At 46.7% G+C, this 21,640-nt stretch overlaps 1 protein-coding gene across 1 annotated transcript in view; it reads right to left on the bottom strand.

Moving 5' to 3' along the window:
- PLXNA2 (plexin A2) overlaps positions 1-21,640 on the bottom strand; it is a 222,350-nt gene that overhangs the window by 58,915 nt on the left and 141,795 nt on the right. The window contains exons 6-11 of the mRNA XM_007988604.3: positions 18,202-18,325; positions 16,090-16,243; positions 15,391-15,487; positions 12,165-12,279; positions 3,775-3,975; positions 1,856-1,952 (exon numbers count right to left, since the gene is read on the bottom strand). Of these exons, the coding sequence (XP_007986795.2) occupies positions 1,856-1,952; positions 3,775-3,975; positions 12,165-12,279; positions 15,391-15,487; positions 16,090-16,243; positions 18,202-18,325 (788 nt within the window). The remainder of the gene's footprint in view (positions 1-1,855; positions 1,953-3,774; positions 3,976-12,164; positions 12,280-15,390; positions 15,488-16,089; positions 16,244-18,201; positions 18,326-21,640) is intronic.

The raw sequence follows: 21,640 nt of genomic DNA, 5'->3' as shown, positions 1-21,640 counted from the left end.
TTTTGGACAAGCACATATAAGCTTTCAGGACCAGGTGGTATGCCATTGCTGGAAGTGAGATACATGCCCCAGGGAAAGTGTAATTTTAACATTCTTCCCATAGGTCTTCATCCTGTTCCTCTGCTGTGTCCAGCATCCTTTAGTCCCAGCTGCAGGGCCTATATTTAAATACCCTCATGCTTATCGCTTTGTAAGGTAGAGGGAAGGAAATGGGAATCTTAAAATGAATGAGTACACACTGAGCATCTATAAATATGTACCACATGGTCCATACCCATGAGCTCATGTAAAGGGGAACAGCCATTCATCTGAGTTCACACAGCTGTAAGTGAAAGAGCCAGCAGGTGAATCCCGCTTTGCTGGATTCTAGAACCTAAGTTTTTAAACAGTGTGGTCCTCTCCATCCAGCCCAACGCGCAGCCTGCAGTGACACTCAGGCTAGCGGGTGGAGGCGATACGAATGTGAAGACAACACTGTCTGTGCACTCTCAGAGCTTCTTCAACATTGTGAGAGTCACAAGCAGAGTTTCTGATGCAACAGCTTGGATGTGGCTGCTCTCTAAGCTCCAGGTGCTAAGGCAACCTCTGGGATCTGAGCCCAGATTCCCAGCAGGGAAAGTGTCTCCTATGTCTTAACAGTGAGAAAGTTTAGCCTGGGTATGAGGAGAAATAGAAAAAAATAATCCTCCTGGCTCAGTTCGTTTCTCCCAGTCTAAGTAGCCATGATTTTAATGGCAGCATTTGGGACAGGGAGTTACAGCCCTAAAGATGCTGAAAAACTTGCAGCCCCTGCTATGGCCTTGCCGACTACCCCATCTCCATTGGCTGACTCCTCAGGTGGAAGCAGAGGCTTGTGACAACACTAGCTACTTGAAATGTGGTGAGGCATGGGGCTGAGGGTAGGAGAAGGGTGGGGGATAGGAATGTATTCCAGAGGGGAAGGAGTTTAAATCCCACAGTGGCCTAAGCAGCAGATCCTCACAGTGACGTGGCTCAGTTTGCAAGCTCTGAAATTAGACTGTCTTGCTTCCAATCCCAGCTCTTACTATCTGACTCTTGGCCCATTTCTTAATCTCTTTGGGTCTCAGTTTCCTCATGTAAAAAATGAGAATAATAATAGTACATACCTCTCAGAGTTATTGTGATGCTTAAGGAAAATAATTTCTAATAAATTACTTAGTGAGTGCCTACCCATCATGAGTGCTCATCATATTGGAGTCACTTTTATTCTCGAGAGCAGGGTGGAATCTTGGTATTTGCTGCACTGAGGGTCGGGCCTAACTGGCACATGGGAGGAGCTCGACATGGGTTTATAGGACGATGAATAAGGGTCAGTCTCACGGAGCACCCCTCCTTCTTCAGCCAGATCCCCTTCCTGAACTTCTTTGCTCCAGATGTGAGCTGGACTCTGCATGCGGCTCTCTCCCGCCCACCTCAGGAACAGGAGGGCAGCCTTAAAAACCTTCTTTGTGCAGTGATCATGACCAGGGCCAAGGACAGGGGAACAAGAGCCTGATTGGAAACAATATCTCTATTTCCAGGGAAACTGGCCGGACGTTCCTGCCTGCTGTTCTCCTAGGTCAGGTTCCACAGACACTTCAAAGCCTGCATGAGCCAAAGAATAACGTGGATGGGCCGGCAGCTGCCTGGCGGATGCTCTGGTTGTAATAAAACAGGGCTCCCAACAGGACTCCTTTGATGGCTCCAAATGTTGCTTTAGGATCCTCTGAAAGGTTCCGCTGACAGAGGGAGTGTATTATTCATGGCACAGCGGCTGGCTGGCTCTGATCCCTCCGGCCCCAGTCTTTCCCGGGTCGTGAAAAGATCAAACTTCTACCCGGAAGTAGCCGCTTACCTTTCAGGTCCTGAGGGTTGTCAATGATGAAATTGCCATTCCACACCACGGCGAAATCCACGGCCAGGTTGCTAATGTCCATGCCATCATACTGGTACTGTAGGGAGACGGGCAGAGGCACGGGGCTCACGCGACTCTCTATCACGGGGGTCAGGGATGCAGGGAAACCCTGCGTGCCGCTCAGATTATTCCCATGATGCCCTTTCCCTGGATCCCAGTCACTAATGCCAATAGAATCCCACTCAAGCCTCCTAGCTTGGCATTCAGTGCCCCGCAGAATCAAATGTAAACTGACTCCTCCAGCCTTCTCCTTCACAACTCCCCTGTGGAAAGCTTTGAATCTACTGTTCCCCAAACACATCTTCTTAAGCCCGTCTCTGTCTCTGTTGAGTTCCTGTCTCATAAGGAATGCAACCCTCTCCTTACAACCTCCAACCTTTTAACCCACCGTATTCTTCCAGCCCAGCTCAGCTCTACTTTCCCCAGGAGTCCTCTCCCACAACCCTGCAGACCTGTCCCAAACTGTCCGTCCCCTGGTGTTGCCACTTTCTGTCTTGCACTGGATCTGCTGTGCCTCTTTTCACGTGTCTCCATAGAAAGTCCATATGTCTCCGGAGGCAGAGGTAATGCCCTCTTACTACTCTTGTAAGGCCCACAGTCTCATCAAGCAGTCACCCGGCCAACCCCTGCAGTGGCCCTCTATTTCCACACGAGCCTTATTTTAGCCAACGGTCCACTAGGGAGAAGCGCCCACAGCTTTCTGGGCACACATCTCATCAGCCCTACCACTAAAGTCCTCTAGCTGTGGCCAGGAGTTTATGACTTTCTCTCTTGTGCTGATCCCACAGAAGACATGTATGCCCTTCACACACTTCAGAAATAACACCCCTGGGTGGCCAGTCCTGGCACCCTGTGAAGGAGACCTCGGGGCATCTCCCCGATCCCCCACTCTTCAGCTCTGAAGGGCATGTCACTGTCAGCCTTCTGCTCCCACCCTCCCCTGCCCCTGCTTCCCTTTGTTGTGTCCCTTTCTTTCTCATCTGCCTTCCCCTTGCGCTTGGCGGCCTTCTGCCGATTACAAATTCTATCAAGCGCCTGTGACCTGGGAATCTGACAGCTCCCTGATAAGAGGCCCAGATTCCCTTTATCTCTCCCAGGCGAATTAGCTTCCCTCAACACCTTTGTCACATCCTCCCCTCCCACATCTCCAGCTGACCCCCCACAGTCGGAGACAGGGAGCTGGCAGACAAAAAGATCTTCTTGGGGTTAGTATTATAATTAAACACCTCATGCTCTCTGTCTGCCATTCAGGATTGGTTTAACCCTTGCTGCTCTTGAAATTCACTGCTTCCTCCTTCCCCTCCCCTCCCACCTCCCCTCCTCCCATCGCACTTCCTGTTCCTCTCTTCTCCAGCTTTCGCCTGCTGAGCACTCTCCCGGTGATTCACTGCCTGAACGGGGATAGGAATGGGGTGTGGGGTGGAGTTGACTTGCTCTGGCTCAAGTTTCACTGAAGACAAAAAGAGGTGCTCTTTCAACTTCAGAAAGGTCCATGATGTGATTTGACATTGCATGCCTGTATCAAACATCTCATGTAGCCCATAAATGCATACACCTACTGTGTGCCCACAAAAATTAAAAATAAAAAAATTAAAATTTAAAAAGTCAACTTCAGAAAGGGCACAAAGATCTCAGTGTCTGCCATGAGGGTCCTCATGAAACTGTCTCCTCTGGCACCAGTCACCTGCTCTCCTCTGGCTCAGCGGCTAGGGTGCTGGCTGGCTCCTGCGACCCTGGGGATGTGGGCTTACCCTGTGAACCTTGAAGGCTCTGGAAGCCAGGGCTGGCCACACTGAGGCCCCAGCACGAGTGTGAGAGGAAGCCCTCCTCCAGGCAGGGCCCAGCCTGAGTTCTCTTACCGAGCTGTTCTGGCACTGGACGCTGGAGCTGTTGAAGCGCAGGGCGGGGACCCGGTGGATGGCCCCTTGTATGTTGAGGACACACTCGTAGCCTCGCTGGCCGGACTGCGGCTGGGGCAGGTTTCGCGCCTTCAGGGTGATTGGCTTTACCTCCCCGACTGGAATCAAGATCTCCTCCGTGGGCACCAGCTGGGGACAGTCCTGGGGGAACAAACGAAGAGGCTCCATCGGTCCCCTGTTCATGCTATACTACAAGCCTGGGCCAGGCAGGCCCCTCTTGTATCAGGCGGGCTGCCCAAGAGCAGAACATCACCTCATGTAAGGCCCGTGGAGTGGGCAGGGAAAATGGAATCGCTCTTAGCTCCTGGGCTTTGATATTGTCATTCCCATCCCACAAGTTGTCCTGTATCTGCTGTGTGTGTTACAATGCAGGAATTAATTTTCAAGCACAGTGTGGCAGGCTGTGGATTTTATCTCCTGAGACACTGGATAAAAGAGCCTCCACGTGTCCCTGTCCCCAACCTGGCACCCCTACCTCTGGGTTTCATCTTGTTTCCTGGCTCCAGATACTCAGCCCCTTGCATTGTCCAATGCCTAGGGCATCCGTTATCAGCAGCTTCAGCTTCCCAGCACCGACTGAGCTGGGCTTTCCAGGAGGTGGATCAAGCCCTCCCAGCAACCCTCTAAATATTTGCTCTGGTTTTTTTTTTTTTTTTTCTCTTTTTTTTAATCTCATTTCATTACCAGGCCCTGCGTGAATGCCATGTTGTTTTGGAAAACAAAACCGAAAAAGAAAGTCTTGGTAGGGAGGGGCTATGGGAAGGACCATGAAAGAGAGACAGTGAGAAAGACAGATTGATTTTCTGGAGTTCCATGACTAGCTGCTGATTCTCCACCAGAGGTCAAAGGGCCACCCCACTGTGCCAATCTCCTCTTTCTCCTTCTCTCCTCGGGAAGATGAGCCCAGTAGCCCCTGGCAGTGATGATGTGGGAACCACCTCCACGGGGAATCACTAGCGAAATTCTCACAGGAGGCTTCCCTTTCTCTGTCCCCTTCTCCTGGGCAGTAGTTCTTAGGGGAAACTTCTGGGAATGTCTAGGGGCTGATGCTGCTACAGGGCCTGCAGAGAGTGTTACTGGTATTGATGCCAGGGTCCAAGATTGCTGGACTTCCTACAAGGTGTAGGACGTGTTCAATGACAAAAATATTGTCCTCCTAATGGCAAATGCAATAATTAAGAAGCCTTGTGCAATGCCGGCACAGCCTCACACAGGGAATCTCTTGTGGCCGCCTCTTGTCACAGTGTGGCTTAGGCTGTTGCCTCTTTTCTCTGGGCCCCACTTGCAAGCCATTCAGCATCTGGCCCCCGCCTACCTCCCTCTGAACTCTGTGATTCTTGCACACAATAGTCCAGCCATACTGAATGTACGGTTAACTCTGAGATTCCGTCTCCCTTACAGGATCTGCCTCTGGCCCTTTGAACATGCTTTTCCATCTATCAGAAACACTCACTCCTGCCTGTCTTCCTCCTGCTGCTGCCTGACTTCAACCCTTCTTTCAGTTGATTACCTCTTCTTTTACTTTTTTGTTTTTTTAATCATCACCTTCTCTGAGAATGAATAATTGATTACCTCTTAATCAGCCTTCGAACTCGGCCCAGTTTCTTCTCTGCAAGGCCGTCCCTGACCCTTTCCCTGCAATGGCTTCAGGATGGGTTATGAATATTCACCCATGATTGCTTTTGACCCACAGAATTACAATTTCTTGATTTGCTTTCCTCACTGGGCTGTGAGCTTCTTGAGGATTAGGCTGCATCTTACTCACCTCCATCTCCCCAATCTTTCTGCCAGTGCTTGACATGTAATGGATGCTTGGTCATTGCTTGTGGGGGGGTAAATGGAAAATAAAATAAAGCGACCTGTGAAAAAACCTTTTTTTTAAGCTCCAACTTTGTAGATTCTTTAGAGATGAGGTAAAGCCTGCCTTCTGGACTTGAAGAGACTTGAGAAGGCATTTGGTTCTCAAAAGCTGAAGTTGGAAATAGTCATAGGTTTTGGAGTCACGTGATTTCTAAAGTGGCATGTCTGCATTTACTAAGGACAATTTATGAAGAACTCGATCCGGGGGAAATCCTGCACAGAAACCTACCTAAGACGGTCTGGACACACCTGCAGGCTTACTGGTGTCATCCTTTGTCAGCTGGCCACCTGCATGTGAGGACTCCAGGCAGGCAGGGCCTCCACGAGAGAGAATCATAAGGCAATCCCAGAACAGATGGGTCCCTGTTTAGGAGCCAGTCACTCAAGCTGCCAACTCATAAACTTGCTCTTTACTGCACTTTTACTTTCATTCCCTGCAGGCACTCTTGACAGACTCTTTCATATATTTATAGCCAAAAAAAAAAAAAAAAAAAAAAGATGAGCACCACTTTAGGGAAGCCCAGGCATCTCATGGAAAAGGAGATAACACTTCCTGTTAGCAGCTAAAAAATCTCCATCAAATCTAATGTTAGAATTTAAGTTAGAAATAAGGCTGAGGTATAATGGTCTCTCTCTCTCTCGCTCTCTCCGTGTGTGTGTGTGTGTGTGTGTGTGTGTGAGAGAGAGAGAGAGAGAGAGAGAGACAGAGAGAGAGTAAGAGAGAGAGAAATTTTCTTACTCCAAACCAGCTGATGAATTGTAAATGATGAGCAGTTGTTTTTCATCTCTAATGAGCTTAGACCACAAATGCAGATTTCAGTAGCAGGATCTTAAAGATGTGCTTTTGGAAGTATGATGTCTGGGGTTAGTAAAAAAAAGATTGTTGAATCCTTTTAACTTGGACCAAAAAGAGTATACTTTTATATAGATGTTATGTGTAATACCTATATATAACACAAATGTTACCTATATGTAACACACACACACACTTTCATCTTTTCGGCTTGGCTAAGTCCAGTCCAGCCTGGAGGTTGGAGAATCATGAGTAGACTTTATGAGTACTATTATATGAGTATTTTTTTAAGGGATTCTAGAATTTTAGGAAATTTCCCATGGTCTGCTGTTTCAGATTTTTTAGAATGAAATTTAAGGACAACAATTAAGGTTTTCCCAAATGCTGAACTAGGTCCCAAGATTGCCCTAGTAGAAAAAGAAAGTCTTACGCTTTGTTTCTTTATTTGGCGATTACTCTCAGGTCAGACAGAATAGGATTTTTTCCCTTCTATTCTCTAAGGCAAAGGAAAGAAGTGGTTGGTGCCCCAGGTACACTTTCTTCATTTTGAGAAACGGGTAGATACAGGGCTTTCGGGTTGTGAGAAGATTCTGGTGAGTATATTCATGAAAGATCTGTGAATCTTGGGTGGAAATTGCAGTGGTAAGGGCTGAAAGTGGGTGGAGGAGACTGGCATCCCATAAAATAGCCAAGTTGTTGAAACTTCAATATCTGTGGGGCTTGAGGATGGTGAAGGGTTTAATTAGATACAATGAGGCCCCTTCCAACCTGTTTGCTTCTGTGGGTATACACACACACAAGCACACACATGTGTACGTACACATACAGTACCTGTCTTATGAACAAGAAAGCAAATCATCCTAAGATGCTTTTCCTGCAGAATGTTAAGACTGTTGTTCACATTCTTAAAATACTGATTGCTACCTCGGATCCTCACAGCCTTCTGAGTGATCTCTTTGGGTCATCTTCATTCTCCTCTGTCTCTAGGCCAACTGGAGCCAGAATCACCTCCTCAGCAGCAATCTTAGTTTAAACCAAGACTTAAACTTGTGGGAATATCCCAGGGGTGGAGGTAGGCTGGGGAAGAGGAAACAGGTGCAGGGAGAGCAGGGACCTTGGTGTAGGAGACCTACAAGTCTTGGGCTCACACTGCCCACCTGTTTAGCTGTGCTCTGCCAGCTTTCTGTGCTGGGGGCCCTTTAGCCTTCTGAGGCGACTTCTCCCATGTGGAAATGGCATTATCTTCACCCACTGGACTTCAAAGAGAGAGCAGCCAGCATCCTGGGAAGCTAATCGGATTTATTTGGTTCTATCTTTCCCCTGGGACAGGGCATAAAGGAGATATTTATGTATCTACATATCACTAGGCCTGGTTTAGCCATGCAGGGAGATGAGCTTTAAAAGCTGAAAGCCATACATCTTCCCGTGCACACCCGCTTGCTAACACCATGTCACAGCCTGATCTGGCCTAGGGAGGAAGAGATTTGGGGGGGCCCCGTCAGAGATCTGCTGGGCTGTGAGTGCTGGAAAGGTCTGACTCATTACCTTAAGAGAGCTTCACAGATGGTTTAATTGAAAGTCAGTTTCCTCATCTATAAAATGGTGCCAATAATATCTGACAAACCTAGATTGCGTGAAGGAGGAATATCAATGTGTGTTGTAAGTGGTAATATGCTGGATTAACAATTGTTAATATTACTGTCTATTCGTTGTGCGTGTGTGCGCATGTGTGTGTGAATGCAGAATCAGTGGACTTCAACTTATTCAAGTTTGAAAAATTGTCTCTGAATCCTAATTTCTGCATTTATTTGATGATCATAGGAAAGCTGTTTAACTTATTTAAGCCTCAGTCTATTCATCTATAATATCCACTTCATAGAGTACTTAAGGTTAAATTATATATATATGCTGCATATATAATAAGTACTAATATTTTTGTTTTTGACTTGCATTTGCTCTAGCACAGTTCTTCATTGTCAAGCCTAAGCATGGAATTGGTCCATCAGGCTTCTGGAAAGATGTGGGCAGATTTACCTCACATGCTGGCTGTCTTTTTATCTGGAAATGGCACCACTGACCCATCTTCTATGGGCAGTTTCTCCATCTGTGGAGATGGATTTGTGCTGGCCCGTCTATAGCCTGAACCCTAATGACCAATAGCGAAGGACCAGGTTGAAGTCAGGCCAGCAAGTGTGGCTGTGACCATGGAAACAAACAAGCTCACAGGCCCTGATTTTCTGTAGAAAGCATACCGTACTCAGCTTTTTTGGATGCCTGAGTTCTCTGTAGCCTTGGGCAAAATCCCGACATTTTTAAGCTTTCTGGCTACTACAGATGTCAAATATAAATTACATGAAATTGCAGGGCTGTTGTGAGAATCCATTGAAATTCCAAATGTCAGTGGTTCTCAATCTTTAGCCTCATCTGGGATGTGTCCCAAGATTTTGAATTTCTATGAGTTCCCAGGTGATGCTGATGCTGCTGGTCCCTAAGCACACTTTGAGAACTTCTGGCACATGTGAAGAAATATAAATGTGTGATACATTAATGTTGCTATATTAATCAATGGAGCTAATCAGTTATATATTGTTTCTAGGAAGCAGACAGACATAAAATTTTGATTCAAAGTTGGGAAGGGAGGCTTACTGGAATTCTAAAAGAGATATTCTAGGAACCCCTAAAGAGACAGCTAAGGGATTTCCAGTTAGCTGGAAATCTAGGGGATTCTAGTTCCGCAAACTACATGAAAATATCAGCTGGGATGCCTGAGAGAGTAAGGGACATCCTACCCAAGTTGGGCACGTGCATCTTTGCTGTTCCTCAAATTTTCAGGGATAGGGTTCTCCTAAAGCAGAACTTTGGACAGAAAAGAGTGGGGCCTGGCTGCTGTTTGCTGAAAAGGAACATGTGGTCGGTTGTGGTTAAGAGCTAAAGCAGTATTTTAGGAAGCCCCGGAAGTGGCCCTGGCAACCTCGCTGAGAATCTGCATCCTGTTTCCTTTCCTGAGCAAAGTTGGGAGCTGGATGGAGTCTGGGCTTCCCTCACAGCCCTCCGGACAGTCAATTCCTGGGGCCATGCCAGGGACCAATGCACGGGAGCATAAGAGAGAGAGCAGCCATCCACCATTCCTACTCAGGGCAATGGGGAGATGAAGGGCGACAAAGGGGACTGCTCTTCCCCAACCCTAAGACACAGACATCAAGGAGAGAAAATGAAACAAAAGGAGGTGGGGAGTCTCTGAGTTTGCCCACAGGTCCCTTTTGTTATTAATTTAATCCTGAGTTGCAGGGAGGCAACAGTTTCTCTTGGCCCAGCCCTGGAATGTTGAATCTCTCATCCATGGCTGACAGGGAGCTGTATTTCAGTGACTTCTGAACGGTGTGAGGAAGGCCAGGCCTGCTTCCAATTAGCCTGCAGGGACTCAGCTCTCTGGCCTCCACACATACCCCAGCAGAGTTTATTTATCTTGCTTTGAGTGACACTCTCGTGCCCTTGCTCCAGCTGCAGGTCGCTTTCAGGCTTGGCTTTGGGTTTCTCTTGGCCTGAGGCGGGTAGCCTCAGGAGAAAGTGGAGCAGCTGCTCTTTCTTGTCTAGATTTGTACTTCACCCAACTTCTCTGTATCCTGGGGGCCACCTCAATCTATTTTATTAAGGAACTTTCAAAGTGGTCCATGTCAAGGTTAGTTTCTGAGACTACGTCTCACACTCTCACTGCCCAGACTTTACCCCTGCACAGGCCTCTCATGGTGGCACTGCTGTTCCTGGCTAGGTCTGCCCCTCTAAGCCATTCTTCCATTGGCTCCCAAGCTGTGGTGCCCACTCCCACCCCTCCCTGCAGTTCTGCCCTTTTCTCTGAGTGAGAGCAGTTTCACACCCTTGCAGAATTCCAGGGCTAGAATTAATCTCCAGTGTCCAGGAAGGCTGGTATAGGGTTTTTAGGCCAGCTGCATCAAAGCATACCAACTGGCGAGAGGAAAATGCTTTTCTGAAAGGTTCTCAGGGCACTAGATGCCTGGTTTCGTCATACTGAGGCACCCGTGGATGGGTCTGTTTGAAAAGCCACCTGTGGCACCTATGTTTTTCCCTTTCGAGACAGGCAAATTCCATTTTTCTGACTGAACATAACACCTGTTGTTTCATAAACGAAGAAGAGTTCGAGGGGGTATGTGTTTGAGAAACATTTCAGAGTCTATTTTCTTATGCTTAGCCATGGAAGCAACCAGCACTGCTATCAAGATTAGAAGACACGAGACTCCATTACTTGAAATCTTAGACAAATGGACACAATTGCCATCAATGGGATTCAAATAGAGAGGTCATTGGTTCATCCATTCTTTCATGCATGTATGCATTCTACAAACATTTGCTGAATAAGACACTGAAGATTTAAAGATAAGATGTAGTCCTTGCCTTTAAGGAGCTTGTAGTCTAGTGCAAGAGGAAGATGTGTATAGAAAGGCTATAGTAGGCCAGGTGCGGTGGCTCACACCTGTAACCCCAACACTTTCAGAGGCCAAGGCAGGTGGATCATGAGGTCAAGAGATCGAGACCATCCTGGCCAACATGGTGAAACCCTGTCTCTACTAAAAATACAAAAATTTGCTGGGCATGGTGGTGTGCCCCTGTAGTCCCAGCTACTCAGGTGGCTGAGGCAGGAGAATCGCTTGAACCCGGGAGGCAGTGATTGCAGTGAGCTGAGATCATGCCATTGCACTCCAGCCTGGTGACACAGTGAGAATTCAAATCAAAAAAAAAAAAAAAAAAAAAAAAAAAGACTACAGTTGTATATAAAAATGCTACATTTTCACTTATTACCATTTTTGGATTTTCTAAAATATAGAGTAAGAGAGGAATATGCATATATGCACACATGCATCTGGGCGACTACGTAAGGTCTCTATAGTTGTTCAAACCCAACTGGCCACCCTGGGGTACGAAAAGCATTTGACACAAGAAAGGGAGACTGAGCAACCAGGCTTCACTGTCCTGAGACATGCTATGAATATGTAAGAAAGTTGACATCAGTGAATAATCATTGAATGGAGTATCCATTAGAAAGATAAGAAATTTGATATTTCACTGTGTTGCTCACAAAGGTGTGTCAGGCTTTAGGGACGGAGCTTCGACTGTAATAAAACAGGACTTTTAGTAATGCCTGGTTCTTTTCACTAGCTGAATTTTTCTCACTTTCTACAAGGCCACCCACCCAGTTATACATCAGAGTCAAAGAATCATTGAATTTTAGAGTTGGAAGAGAAGTTGGCATGAAAGAATGGTTGGGAGTGAATGTTCTATTGAACTAGACTATGTCTGCAGCCAAGCAAAGGGCTAGACTCAAAGAATAAATGCCATTCACTACACTCTTCTAGACCAGGGAGTCTGTTTGGTTGAATATGTTTCCTCTAAGCTTTCAGTCTCAACCCCCAGTTACCTTTGCGCTTTTGAATGCATAGAGTCTTAGGAGTCTAGCAGATATAGCCTCTGCCTCTGGGGTCATTTGCTGCTACTTTTTTCAGCTTTATAATGACAGGACTTTCTAGCATGTAGAATTTCTGGCAAGATGGTCAAGATGGACCAGGGCAAGAAAATGGCCAAGACATTGGACTGACCATCTAAGGAGGGAGGGGCCACTCAGACTCACTGGGAACACGGCCATGTTAGGGTGAGCCCTTCTTACCTCTGAAATATTGATCCGGCCCTCCTGGAAGGAGCAGGTGGTAGGGTCATGAGTGCAGAGGTTGCGGTACTTGCACCAGTGGCAGCGGAAGGCGCTGTTGACACAGGACAGGCACCTGCAAGGACAGAGATGGTGAGAGGCAAAGAAGAGAACAAAGAGGGAAGGTGGCATGTGTCATGATAGAAGTCTGTTAACCTGTGTTTAAATCCTAGTCTCATTCTCAGGAGGGAAGACTGGTGGGCCATCCTTTAGCCTCGAGAATTGTGGATTCTCCATCCATGATATTCGTGGGAACAGAAAATTGGAAAGAAAATGAGACCAGATAATAGTATAACTTTTACAAAGCAGGGGTGTGCTTGTATAAGCTCATGAGAACTGATTATTCACATTTTCAGGAATTTTGCAAGCTGGTAGACATCATGGTAGTAGTTTGAAATCGGCCATGGTGGAAATAGTTGCGCCACAGAATTCGGCAATGCTGCAAACTAAGTTTTCTTCTGAATGCTGGTGGCTAAACATTTCCCAATATTTCACTGTTTGTAAAGACAGGGTAGCTGACAGAGCACAGGGAAAGGAATTAGGCAGATCTGATTATAGACTTGCCTCTGCCGCTGACACTGGGGTCACACTGAGTAAGTCACTTCACCCTCTGAGTTGGAGTATCTTCATCTGCCTGTAATAAAACATTCCTGTCTGTGCCACAGGGCTGTTTGGTGTCAAATGAGATAATGTATAGAAAATGATTTTGAAAAGTGCCATGCTAAATGTGAGTATTATTGTCAAGTGCTTAAATTATCTATTATTTCAACCTCTTAAACAACATTTGAGTGTTAACGATTGGTTCATATCATCTGTGTTATTGGGCTTGGGGAAGCTAACAGTATTAAGTGGTAACTCTGTCCCACTCCCCCAGGCACAGAACAATAGGATATGTGTGTGGTATGTGGTTTTCTTGCCAGGGTGAGCACTTCTTTCCTTCCAGTTTCACCTGGAGACTGTGTATATTCTTTTGGCTCTCTGTGTGTGATCAGGTCATTGTAATGGAAATGGCTTTTGCAGGTGGGGTTAGTCTTACTCCTCCTTGCAGTCCCCCTACTCTAGTCTTTCACAACTAGGCCAATCTGTAATGGACAGGACCAGGTCTACAGTCTGGCGCCACCTGGTGGGGCTCTGATTACATTTAGGTGGTTGGGGCTTGATCCAGGGGTCACCGGCTCACAGGCCATAGTATGTTAGGTTTGTTAGCCCATTTACACTTCATCTTCCCATGCAGAGCATTTTTATCCCATTCTCCATTGCCCAGACTTTTTTAGCTTCTGAGCTTCATGCTATCTCATGTACTCTCAGATAGCCTGGTTCTTGGTAACATCTTACGATTCAGCAAATAAATAATGAAAATGGATCAAAGGCCTCAGGAGGATGGTTATTGGGGCTCTAGCTACATGTGGCTCTTCCACTGGCTATCTTTGTGACCTTTATTGTAGCACTAGTCTTTCTGTGGGTCTCAGTTTACTTTTATTAAAGTAAATTATTGAAAGGAGGGGACTATACTTGATTCCATGAATTTTAACTGAATTCCAGTAAAGAAGGGCAAGAGAGACAGTGTTTGGCATTAAAATGGAATCTTAGCTGTCAAGGAGACCTGCTTTTTTTTTTCTGTTAAAACTTGCTGCCTGTGACAGCATCTGTGTTGCCATAGCAATACATATTTGAAAGTGGTGACATCATACTGGGTTGCCATGGAGATAAGATTGCTCTCACAAACAATAGATTCCATCACCACCATGTTGGAGTTTGACAAGGAGGTAAGAGGTTCTGTTGCCAAGATGCTTGCCATTCCCAAAGCAGGGTTTGCTGGGATTCAAATGCAGTGGTTAGAGGGCAACTTTGTCTATTTCAGCTTCAGTCCCTTTCTGGTCTCCCTGGTTCCTGCCAGGCCTTTTTTATCACTTGTTCTGTCTTTCTCAGTACATCTATTTATTTGTCCCAATGGGGCTCCTTCCTTGACTAATGTAGAGACCAAAGAACTCCAGAAGATTATTCTAATTATGAAAATCAAATTCAGAAAAATGGAGAATAAGGAGGACTAGCTTATTTCCCTCTTCTAATGACTAAAGATTCCTTTAGGGTTTAGCTGCAAACAGACCCTCTCCCCATCTTGATTGCTGAGTCCATCATGCCCATAGCTTGGACCCTACAGACTGGATACCCCTGAAGTCCTGACTATGATGTGGATCCCAAGTGGTTCCTGCCCTGGGCAATAGGAAAGATGAGTCCGTAAACATTGCGAATCACTGCCTCCTCTGATATGGAGCTGTTCATTGACCTTTCCCCTTGCTGAATGTCCAGGGTTTTTGATCCTATGACCCTTATGTGGCTCTATTACAGAGGCCTGTGCTTCCTTCTTTCCAAACCAAATGGTGTATGAGTTCCCAGCTTCTGTGGAAAGGGTCTCAGTTTCTCTACCAGAGAGGATCAGCAGAAACTAAATAGGGGTTTCACTCCCTCCATTTCTGCTTTTTCCTTGTGAAATGTTCCCAGCTTCTCACACAGTTGTAGAGTCTTATAGTGTGTGGGCACCAATTGGCAGACATTCAGCTGCTGGAATGGCTGGTGAGGTCAGTAGAACTAAAGTCAAGCCACACTGAAGGCTGTGGTTTGGCCTGTCTGGTTTCCCTTCCTCTGAAAAATTTTGAAGGATGTATTTAAAAAATGATGGAGTGAAGGCCTCCGCTCTACCTCCCCATCGAGGTCTTTTTATCATGTGCTGAGAGAGGCTACTTTCCCCCTTCCCTGCTCCTCCTCTGTGGGTGACTGTGTGCATAGCCGAGTCCCTATCTCAGAATTCCTCTTCATCAGGTTGTGGGTGACTCTACTCACTGTCAGCCTCTACCTTCAAAGTCACCACCAACGGATGGAAAATGAAGAACTTTTTTTACAGTTCCTGTTCTATGCCTCTCTTTTTACTATCATGGCCTGAGAGTTGGGGGTTAGTTGTGTTGGGGTGGTGTCCAAGGATTCAGAGACTATAGAGAGTAAATACCATTTGGTTTAATATGGTAATATTTATGTATAGTATTCTGTCCAAACAAAGTGTCAGGCCCCATGGGGAAACTGTGAGGTGACTACAACATGGTTCCTGTCCTAAAGGAGCTTAGCATCAAGGGGGAGAAATCCCAGACCCACATCCAGACCCAAAGCAAGACCCTTTCTAATAAGGACTTACAGTTGGTGGGCACTGCAGTTGTAAAACTTGAACTCGGTGCTGACAAATATCTTCCCTGTCTCCTTGGACCTCAGCTGTAGCTCCAGCCCAAACCAGTCTGGAAAAACAAACAAAAAAGGATGGGGTTGGGTAACAACGTGGGGACCCAGTGGACAGCCACAAAAATAAAATGTAAGCCATGAAGCCACCACAGGGCTCTCTTAGGATGCAGATACTATGTGGAACCTGCCTGAATCGTCTCTTCTCCTCCCAAGGGACTCTTTGGGTAAATACCAGCCCACCCCTCAGACCCAGACTTCCTTTGCCTACAGGGAGGAAGAAGCAGAATTCCATGGAGCCCCTTACGTTGGTCAGCCATGTTCCATTACTGAAAGGATTTCAGAAATATTAGGTCTGAGCCCCCAGTTCTGTGGAGAGATCCACTAAAAAAACTACTGAGGGAAGCCACTCCATTCCTGGGAAGGACGGGCTATCTGGAAAGACGCTGTGTTCTGTGTAGCCTTAACTGAAGGCAGAGCAAAGGTTTTTGTTCCTGAAATTCACTTTGGGGCATGACAGTTTGCTTTCAAACTTAAACAAGTTGTCTAAGCCAATATTAGCATCTGGTATAAGAAGACTCTGTGCCTGGTTCTTGTGACCCCAGCTTCCTCAGTATAGAGAAGCCCCTCATTTGTGGCTCTCATGGCAGATACTTCTTACCTTGATCCAGCGGGATGACAGGGACATCCTTGGGCCCAGGTGAGATGCAGATGACCTGGCTCCCTGACACCTGCCCCTCCACCTCTGTCAGGTTCCCAAAGGCACAAGCGATACCCGCAGATAGATCAGGAGCATCACTCACTACCAGGCTGAGCTGTGGGAGGAGCAAAGAGATGATGCCAAAGACAGACCTCAGGAGACCTGGGCTCCAGGCCCAGCCCTGCTATGACCCACTTTGCTCACTGATCTCCCTTGACCTCATCTATAAAAGAAGGATGTTGGTCTAGGTGGTCTTCCAGCTTTGAACACTGAAGTTACAGTCCTTAACTATTCAATGTGTGCAGGGTCAATGGTCTTTATTAATATTATTATTAATTAATTAATTTTTCCATCTTCTCCAGCATCAGAAAGCCCTATGGGTGGGGGTGCTAGAGGGAAAGGTACCAAAATCCATCTAAGCCTCTGTTCATTTTGACATGAAAATTAATTGCAAGGTACCATGCAAACTTGAAAGCAAGTCATGAAGCAAGCCCTTCACAAACAAGGCCTTAGCGGTGCATGGCTCATGAGAGTAAATATCACCAACCTGGAGGTTTACCAGGAGCTCACTAGGTTGGTGGAAGACAGCTAGCTCCTCACCCTGGCTGTCATTCATTAAGAGCCTGCTTCTAAAGGTTGTGGGTTCCCTAGAGTTTCTGTTTCTCTGTTCCATGTGGGCTCTCTGTTCTCTAGCAGTTCCCTTGGAATGGACCAGTAGGTTCATAACGAGTTCAGGGGATCAGAGAAGTGGCCACCAACTGCTTGATATCTGCTATTACCTATGGGTTCCAATCATCTAGGCCAGTGGTTTTCAGCTTTTATAAATTTGAAGATCCTCCTTTTAATAGTAAAAATTATCACAGACTCTCTGAGGAATCTGCTGATGAGAAAATATTCAATGGCAAAACGCTGCTCTAAATCCATTGCACTTTTAAATGAGTTTGTACTCAAATACAGCATCTAAGTGGTATCTGAGTAGGTAAGAAAGGCGACTGGCTTCTTTTGCCCATGAAGTGTGCCCACAGGGTTCATGGTGATGACATCTCGGTGGCCTCCAAGTTGAGGACCATGATGGCGTAGGTAGGTTTCCCTTTGTTTTATTTTTTTAATTGTTAGTAAGGACAGGGTCTCACTATGTTCTCCAGGCTGGTCTTGAGCTCCTGGGCTCAAGCAACCCTCCTACCTCAGCCTCCCAAAGCGCTAGGATTATAGATGTGAGCCACTGCACCCAGCCTGTAGGTTTCCCTCTGTCTTCCTATCAACACCCAGTGCTGTTTATTTGCAGTGGGTTTCTCAGTCTCAGTGGGCATCACCTAGCCTTTCCATACATTTGTCTGCTGCTGAATCTCTGCCCCAGTTTCGTTTCCATGGGGCCAAGAGACTTAGGTACAAACTCCCCTGTTTGTTTCCTCAGCTCCCTTGGAGCCAAAAGCTCCTGGTGGGGATGAATGAACTGAAATCTTGGAAGGTTCATTAACTAATTAACATTTGTGAATGCTCATAAAACCTTCAGAATGAAATAATAATGCGGGGCCTGAGGACATGAAATATTTTGGGTTGTACCTTGACAGATAGTTAAGGGCTATTTTATTCTCTTTAATATTCTCTTTAAGCATACACTGACTTCGAATTGAGGCAGTCACTTTCTTGCTCTTATTCTTTCCTCTCTCTGTCTCTCTCTCTCTCACACACACACACACACACACACACACACACACACACACAACTTGCAGATTTCTTTAAGAGTGCAGCAAGTGGAGAATTGTAAATACAGCAGATACTAAAGAATGTGTTATTTAGTATTGAATTGCATTATGTTGCAGACAGTTGTTACTAAATGCAAAATCTAGATTTACCAAATAGATCAATGGGTAATGAATTTGCAGGGAAACTGGAGAATGACTATGTCCTTTACAATAGGCATTGCCATACATTTGCTATAAACATAAAGTCTCCTTACTGGATTTAAAGTCTGATCAATTTACAGATACTTGTGCAAGCGTGAATGGAGCACACCCACACAGGTGCATGCACTGTGCTCCCTCTCCCCATGCCCCTGGATGAGTTACTTACCAACCGACTGTGCTCAGATACTGAGATGCTGCTGGGATGCACTGCGAGGCTCACACACTGGCTGATGCTGGCAGCAAATCGATTGGGTTCCCAGGCCTGTTGGCATTTGTCCCTGCGGGAGCACCTGCCATAAACACAGATTCACAAGAGGTCAGGCCTCTGGGACCCATCTGTTTGGCTCCATTGTCCCCTGGGCAGGATGGGGGTTTGCTGCCCTGAGGCCTGTGTCCTATCTTCTCAAGAAGACTTTTACTGTAGTCCAGAGGGCTTTGGTGACTCTCAGTCTCTGTTGCAGTTAAGGACAGACCAAGAGGGAAGAGGATTAATCCGCAACATAAGAGATGCAGTTTTGACGTAAACAATTGTTAACAGTGGAGGATGTTCAGGTTCTTGACACCTTGAACAAAGAATTGGACGAAACACACAAACAAAGCAAGGAAGGAATGAAGGGATTTATTGAAAATGAAAGTCCACTCCACAGTGTGGGAGTGGGCCTGAGCATAGGGGCTCAAAGGCCCTGTTACAGAATTTTGGGGAGTTTAAATACCCTCTACTTGGAGTATGTCTTATGTAAATGAAAAGGATGAAGGAAAGTTACAAAGTCATTTACAGCCAGTGTACGTCTATGGAGAGGATATTTTGCGTCAGAGCTGAAGTGTGAATCAGCCTTATGTTCCCTGCCTCCAGACCTTGTTTTCCTGCCTCAGAATGATTTTTTTTTTTTTTGAGACAGAGTCTTGCTCTGTTGCCCAGGCTGGAGTGCAGTGGCAGGATCTCAGCTAACTGCAACCTCCGCCTCCCAGGTTCAGGCAATTCTCCTGCCTCAGTGTCCCTAGTACTTGGAATTACAGGCGCACGCCACCATGCCCAGCTAATTTTTGTATTTTTAGTAGAGACGGGGTTTCACCATCTTGGCCAGGATGATCTCGAACTCCTGACCTCGTGATCTACCCTCCTCGGCCTCCCAAAGTGCTGAGATTACAGGTGTGAGCCACTGCAGCCGGCCCTAGAATGACTCTTTACAGCACTGTGAGATGCTGAGACCAAAGAGTGAGGGCAGCCTGCAGGACCTGAAAAGCAGTACAGCCATGGAAAAGCAAATGAACTTTGGGGCCAAAGAGCCCGGGTTCCAACCCCAGACCTGTTACCTACTAGCTGTGACCCCTTGGACAAGCTACTTAATCTCTCTCTGCCTCAGTTTCCTCAACTGTAAAACAAATAAGGATTGGCCAGGCACTGTGGCTCACATGTGTAATCCCAGCACTTTGGGAGGTTAAAGTGAGGAGGGTTGCTTGAGCCTATGAGTTCAAGACCAGCCTGGGCAACATAGTGGAACCTCATTCTAAAAAAAAAAAAAAAAATTAGCTGGGTGTGGTGGCACAGGCCTGTAGTCCCAGCTACTCAAGAGGCTGAGATAGGAAGGTTGCTTGAGCACAGGAGGTTGAGGCTGTAGTGAGCTGTGATTGCACCACTGTACTCTCACCTGGGTGACACAGTGAGACCTTATCTCAAATAAAAAAAAGGATGAGGATGATGATAATATCTATTTCACAGGGTTGGTGTAAGAAGGAGTTATGCTTAGAAAATGGCCTGGCACATAGTAGGTGCCATGACAGTGTTAGCCCTTATATTATTAATATTAATGATGCTGATAATGATTCATATTCTCATTCTCCTCCAGAGAAATTTTTAAGAAAATAGGAGAGGGTCTTGGCAGTGTGGGACAGTATGCAGATGATCTTGTGGGTGGATTAATGGCTATTTGAAGGCAGTGGCCATGTTTTATTCATTGGGATATTCTACCTGTCACATGGTATATTTTAAATAAATATTTGTGTCACAAAACAATGCCTTGAGACAGAGAGACAGACGAGCGCTGCAGCCAGGGCTGCCTCTGTCAGAAAACTTGTTTGACTGTTTCTCCCAACATCTTCAAGTCGGGCTCTAGGCTCCCCCTGCCCACAGTGGCAGGTGGGCAGGTGACACCAGCGCTTGGGAGCTTCAGGTTGCTGCCTGCCTTGCCACATGGAAACCCGCTCCATGGCTGGTGCCAGTGTATCCAAACCAAATAGCCATAGGGACACTAGCGATTCCACAATCAAGCAGTGATTCGCACCCTAACTCCCCCCAAACTCCTCCCCTCTTCCTTTTCAGGCACATAATGGATCTAAATATGAATGCTGTCAAAGAAAAGAATTATTGAGGTTTAAGTGAATCCTTAAGATAGCTCTAAAGTGAGCTCTTGACTGGAGCCTTTATCTCATTGACTCACTGAAATGGCTCTTTTTTATCATACTATTTATGGCAACAGCACTAACAGAGATAAATAGCCTTGGAGACAATAACACACTTGCAAGAGCAAGGCATACAGAAGAGACAGGAAGGCTTCAAATCCCCCCAACCCCTCAGACGCTCCTCAGCCCTCAGCCTCCGTTAAAGAGGCCTCCGTGGGGACCCAGGAGCTGCAGCTTCCCCCATCTCCTCATGCCCGATACCAGGCTGTTGCTGGCAGGCGGGAGAGCGCCACAGGAGGGTCTGGTGAAGAAGAGAATGACCAGATGCAGAGAAATCTCTGGGTATAAACAGCAAAAATCTTGTTCTCCATGAGCTCTTGGGGCAGAGTAGCTGGGAGACGAGTGCCCTGGTAGGTAGCGAGGACTCTCTGAAGAGTTAAGGAGTTGAGGGAACAGAGGAAACCTGGGACTACCCTGATGTGGCTCATTCCAGCAGTCACAGCTGACCTGCACCAGGAGGAAGACGGGGTGGTTTGTGGCACTGGGGAGGTCCAGGCATTGTTGATAGATCTATAGGCACTTGTTCAAGTCGGGGAAAGCAGACGTCCTTGCTGTTGAATAAATGATAATCCCCGATCTATAATTTTGGTGTGTTCGACATGGGAGAAGTGCCACAGGCACTGAAGCTGGGAGGACAGAGTGGGGGAGGCATGGGGAGTAGGAGGTACCACCAGACATGACCACTGCAGAGCTAGAGGGCAGGCCGCCCAGGGCCCTTCGCACAGAGCTGGCAGAAGGCTGTCAGGTTCTTTGGAGAAAGAAATTCTCTCGAGGAAAGACCCTGCCTGCTGGTTGGTGGGTCAGCCTCACTGCAGGGAACCAAAATTTACCCGCTTTTGCCATTCCTGGGGCACAACATGAACATCTACCACTTGTCCGACCTAAATGGAGGCACACCATCCAGGTCTGCTAAGAGCATTTCTGCAAAACTTTGTGAGGAATCTCTTACCTCCTAATCCCAAGCAGGGAACCCAGTATTCATGGGCTCAAATCCAGTCCAGATTTTGCATCTGTGAGGCGCCAGCCTCCCTCCCTCCCTCCAGAGCCCTCCCAACACCTGCTACAGAGGCTGGAAGCCAAGAGCTATTGTGCAGGACCCTGAACTCTGGCCCTCTGCCTCCGCCTCCACCCCAAACCCAGCTTAT

Source organism: Chlorocebus sabaeus, chromosome 25, assembly GCF_047675955.1.
Source record: "Chlorocebus sabaeus isolate Y175 chromosome 25, mChlSab1.0.hap1, whole genome shotgun sequence".
Lineage (NCBI taxonomy): Eukaryota > Metazoa > Chordata > Mammalia > Primates > Cercopithecidae > Chlorocebus > Chlorocebus sabaeus.
This window is presented reverse-complemented; position numbering and strand designations above follow the sequence as displayed.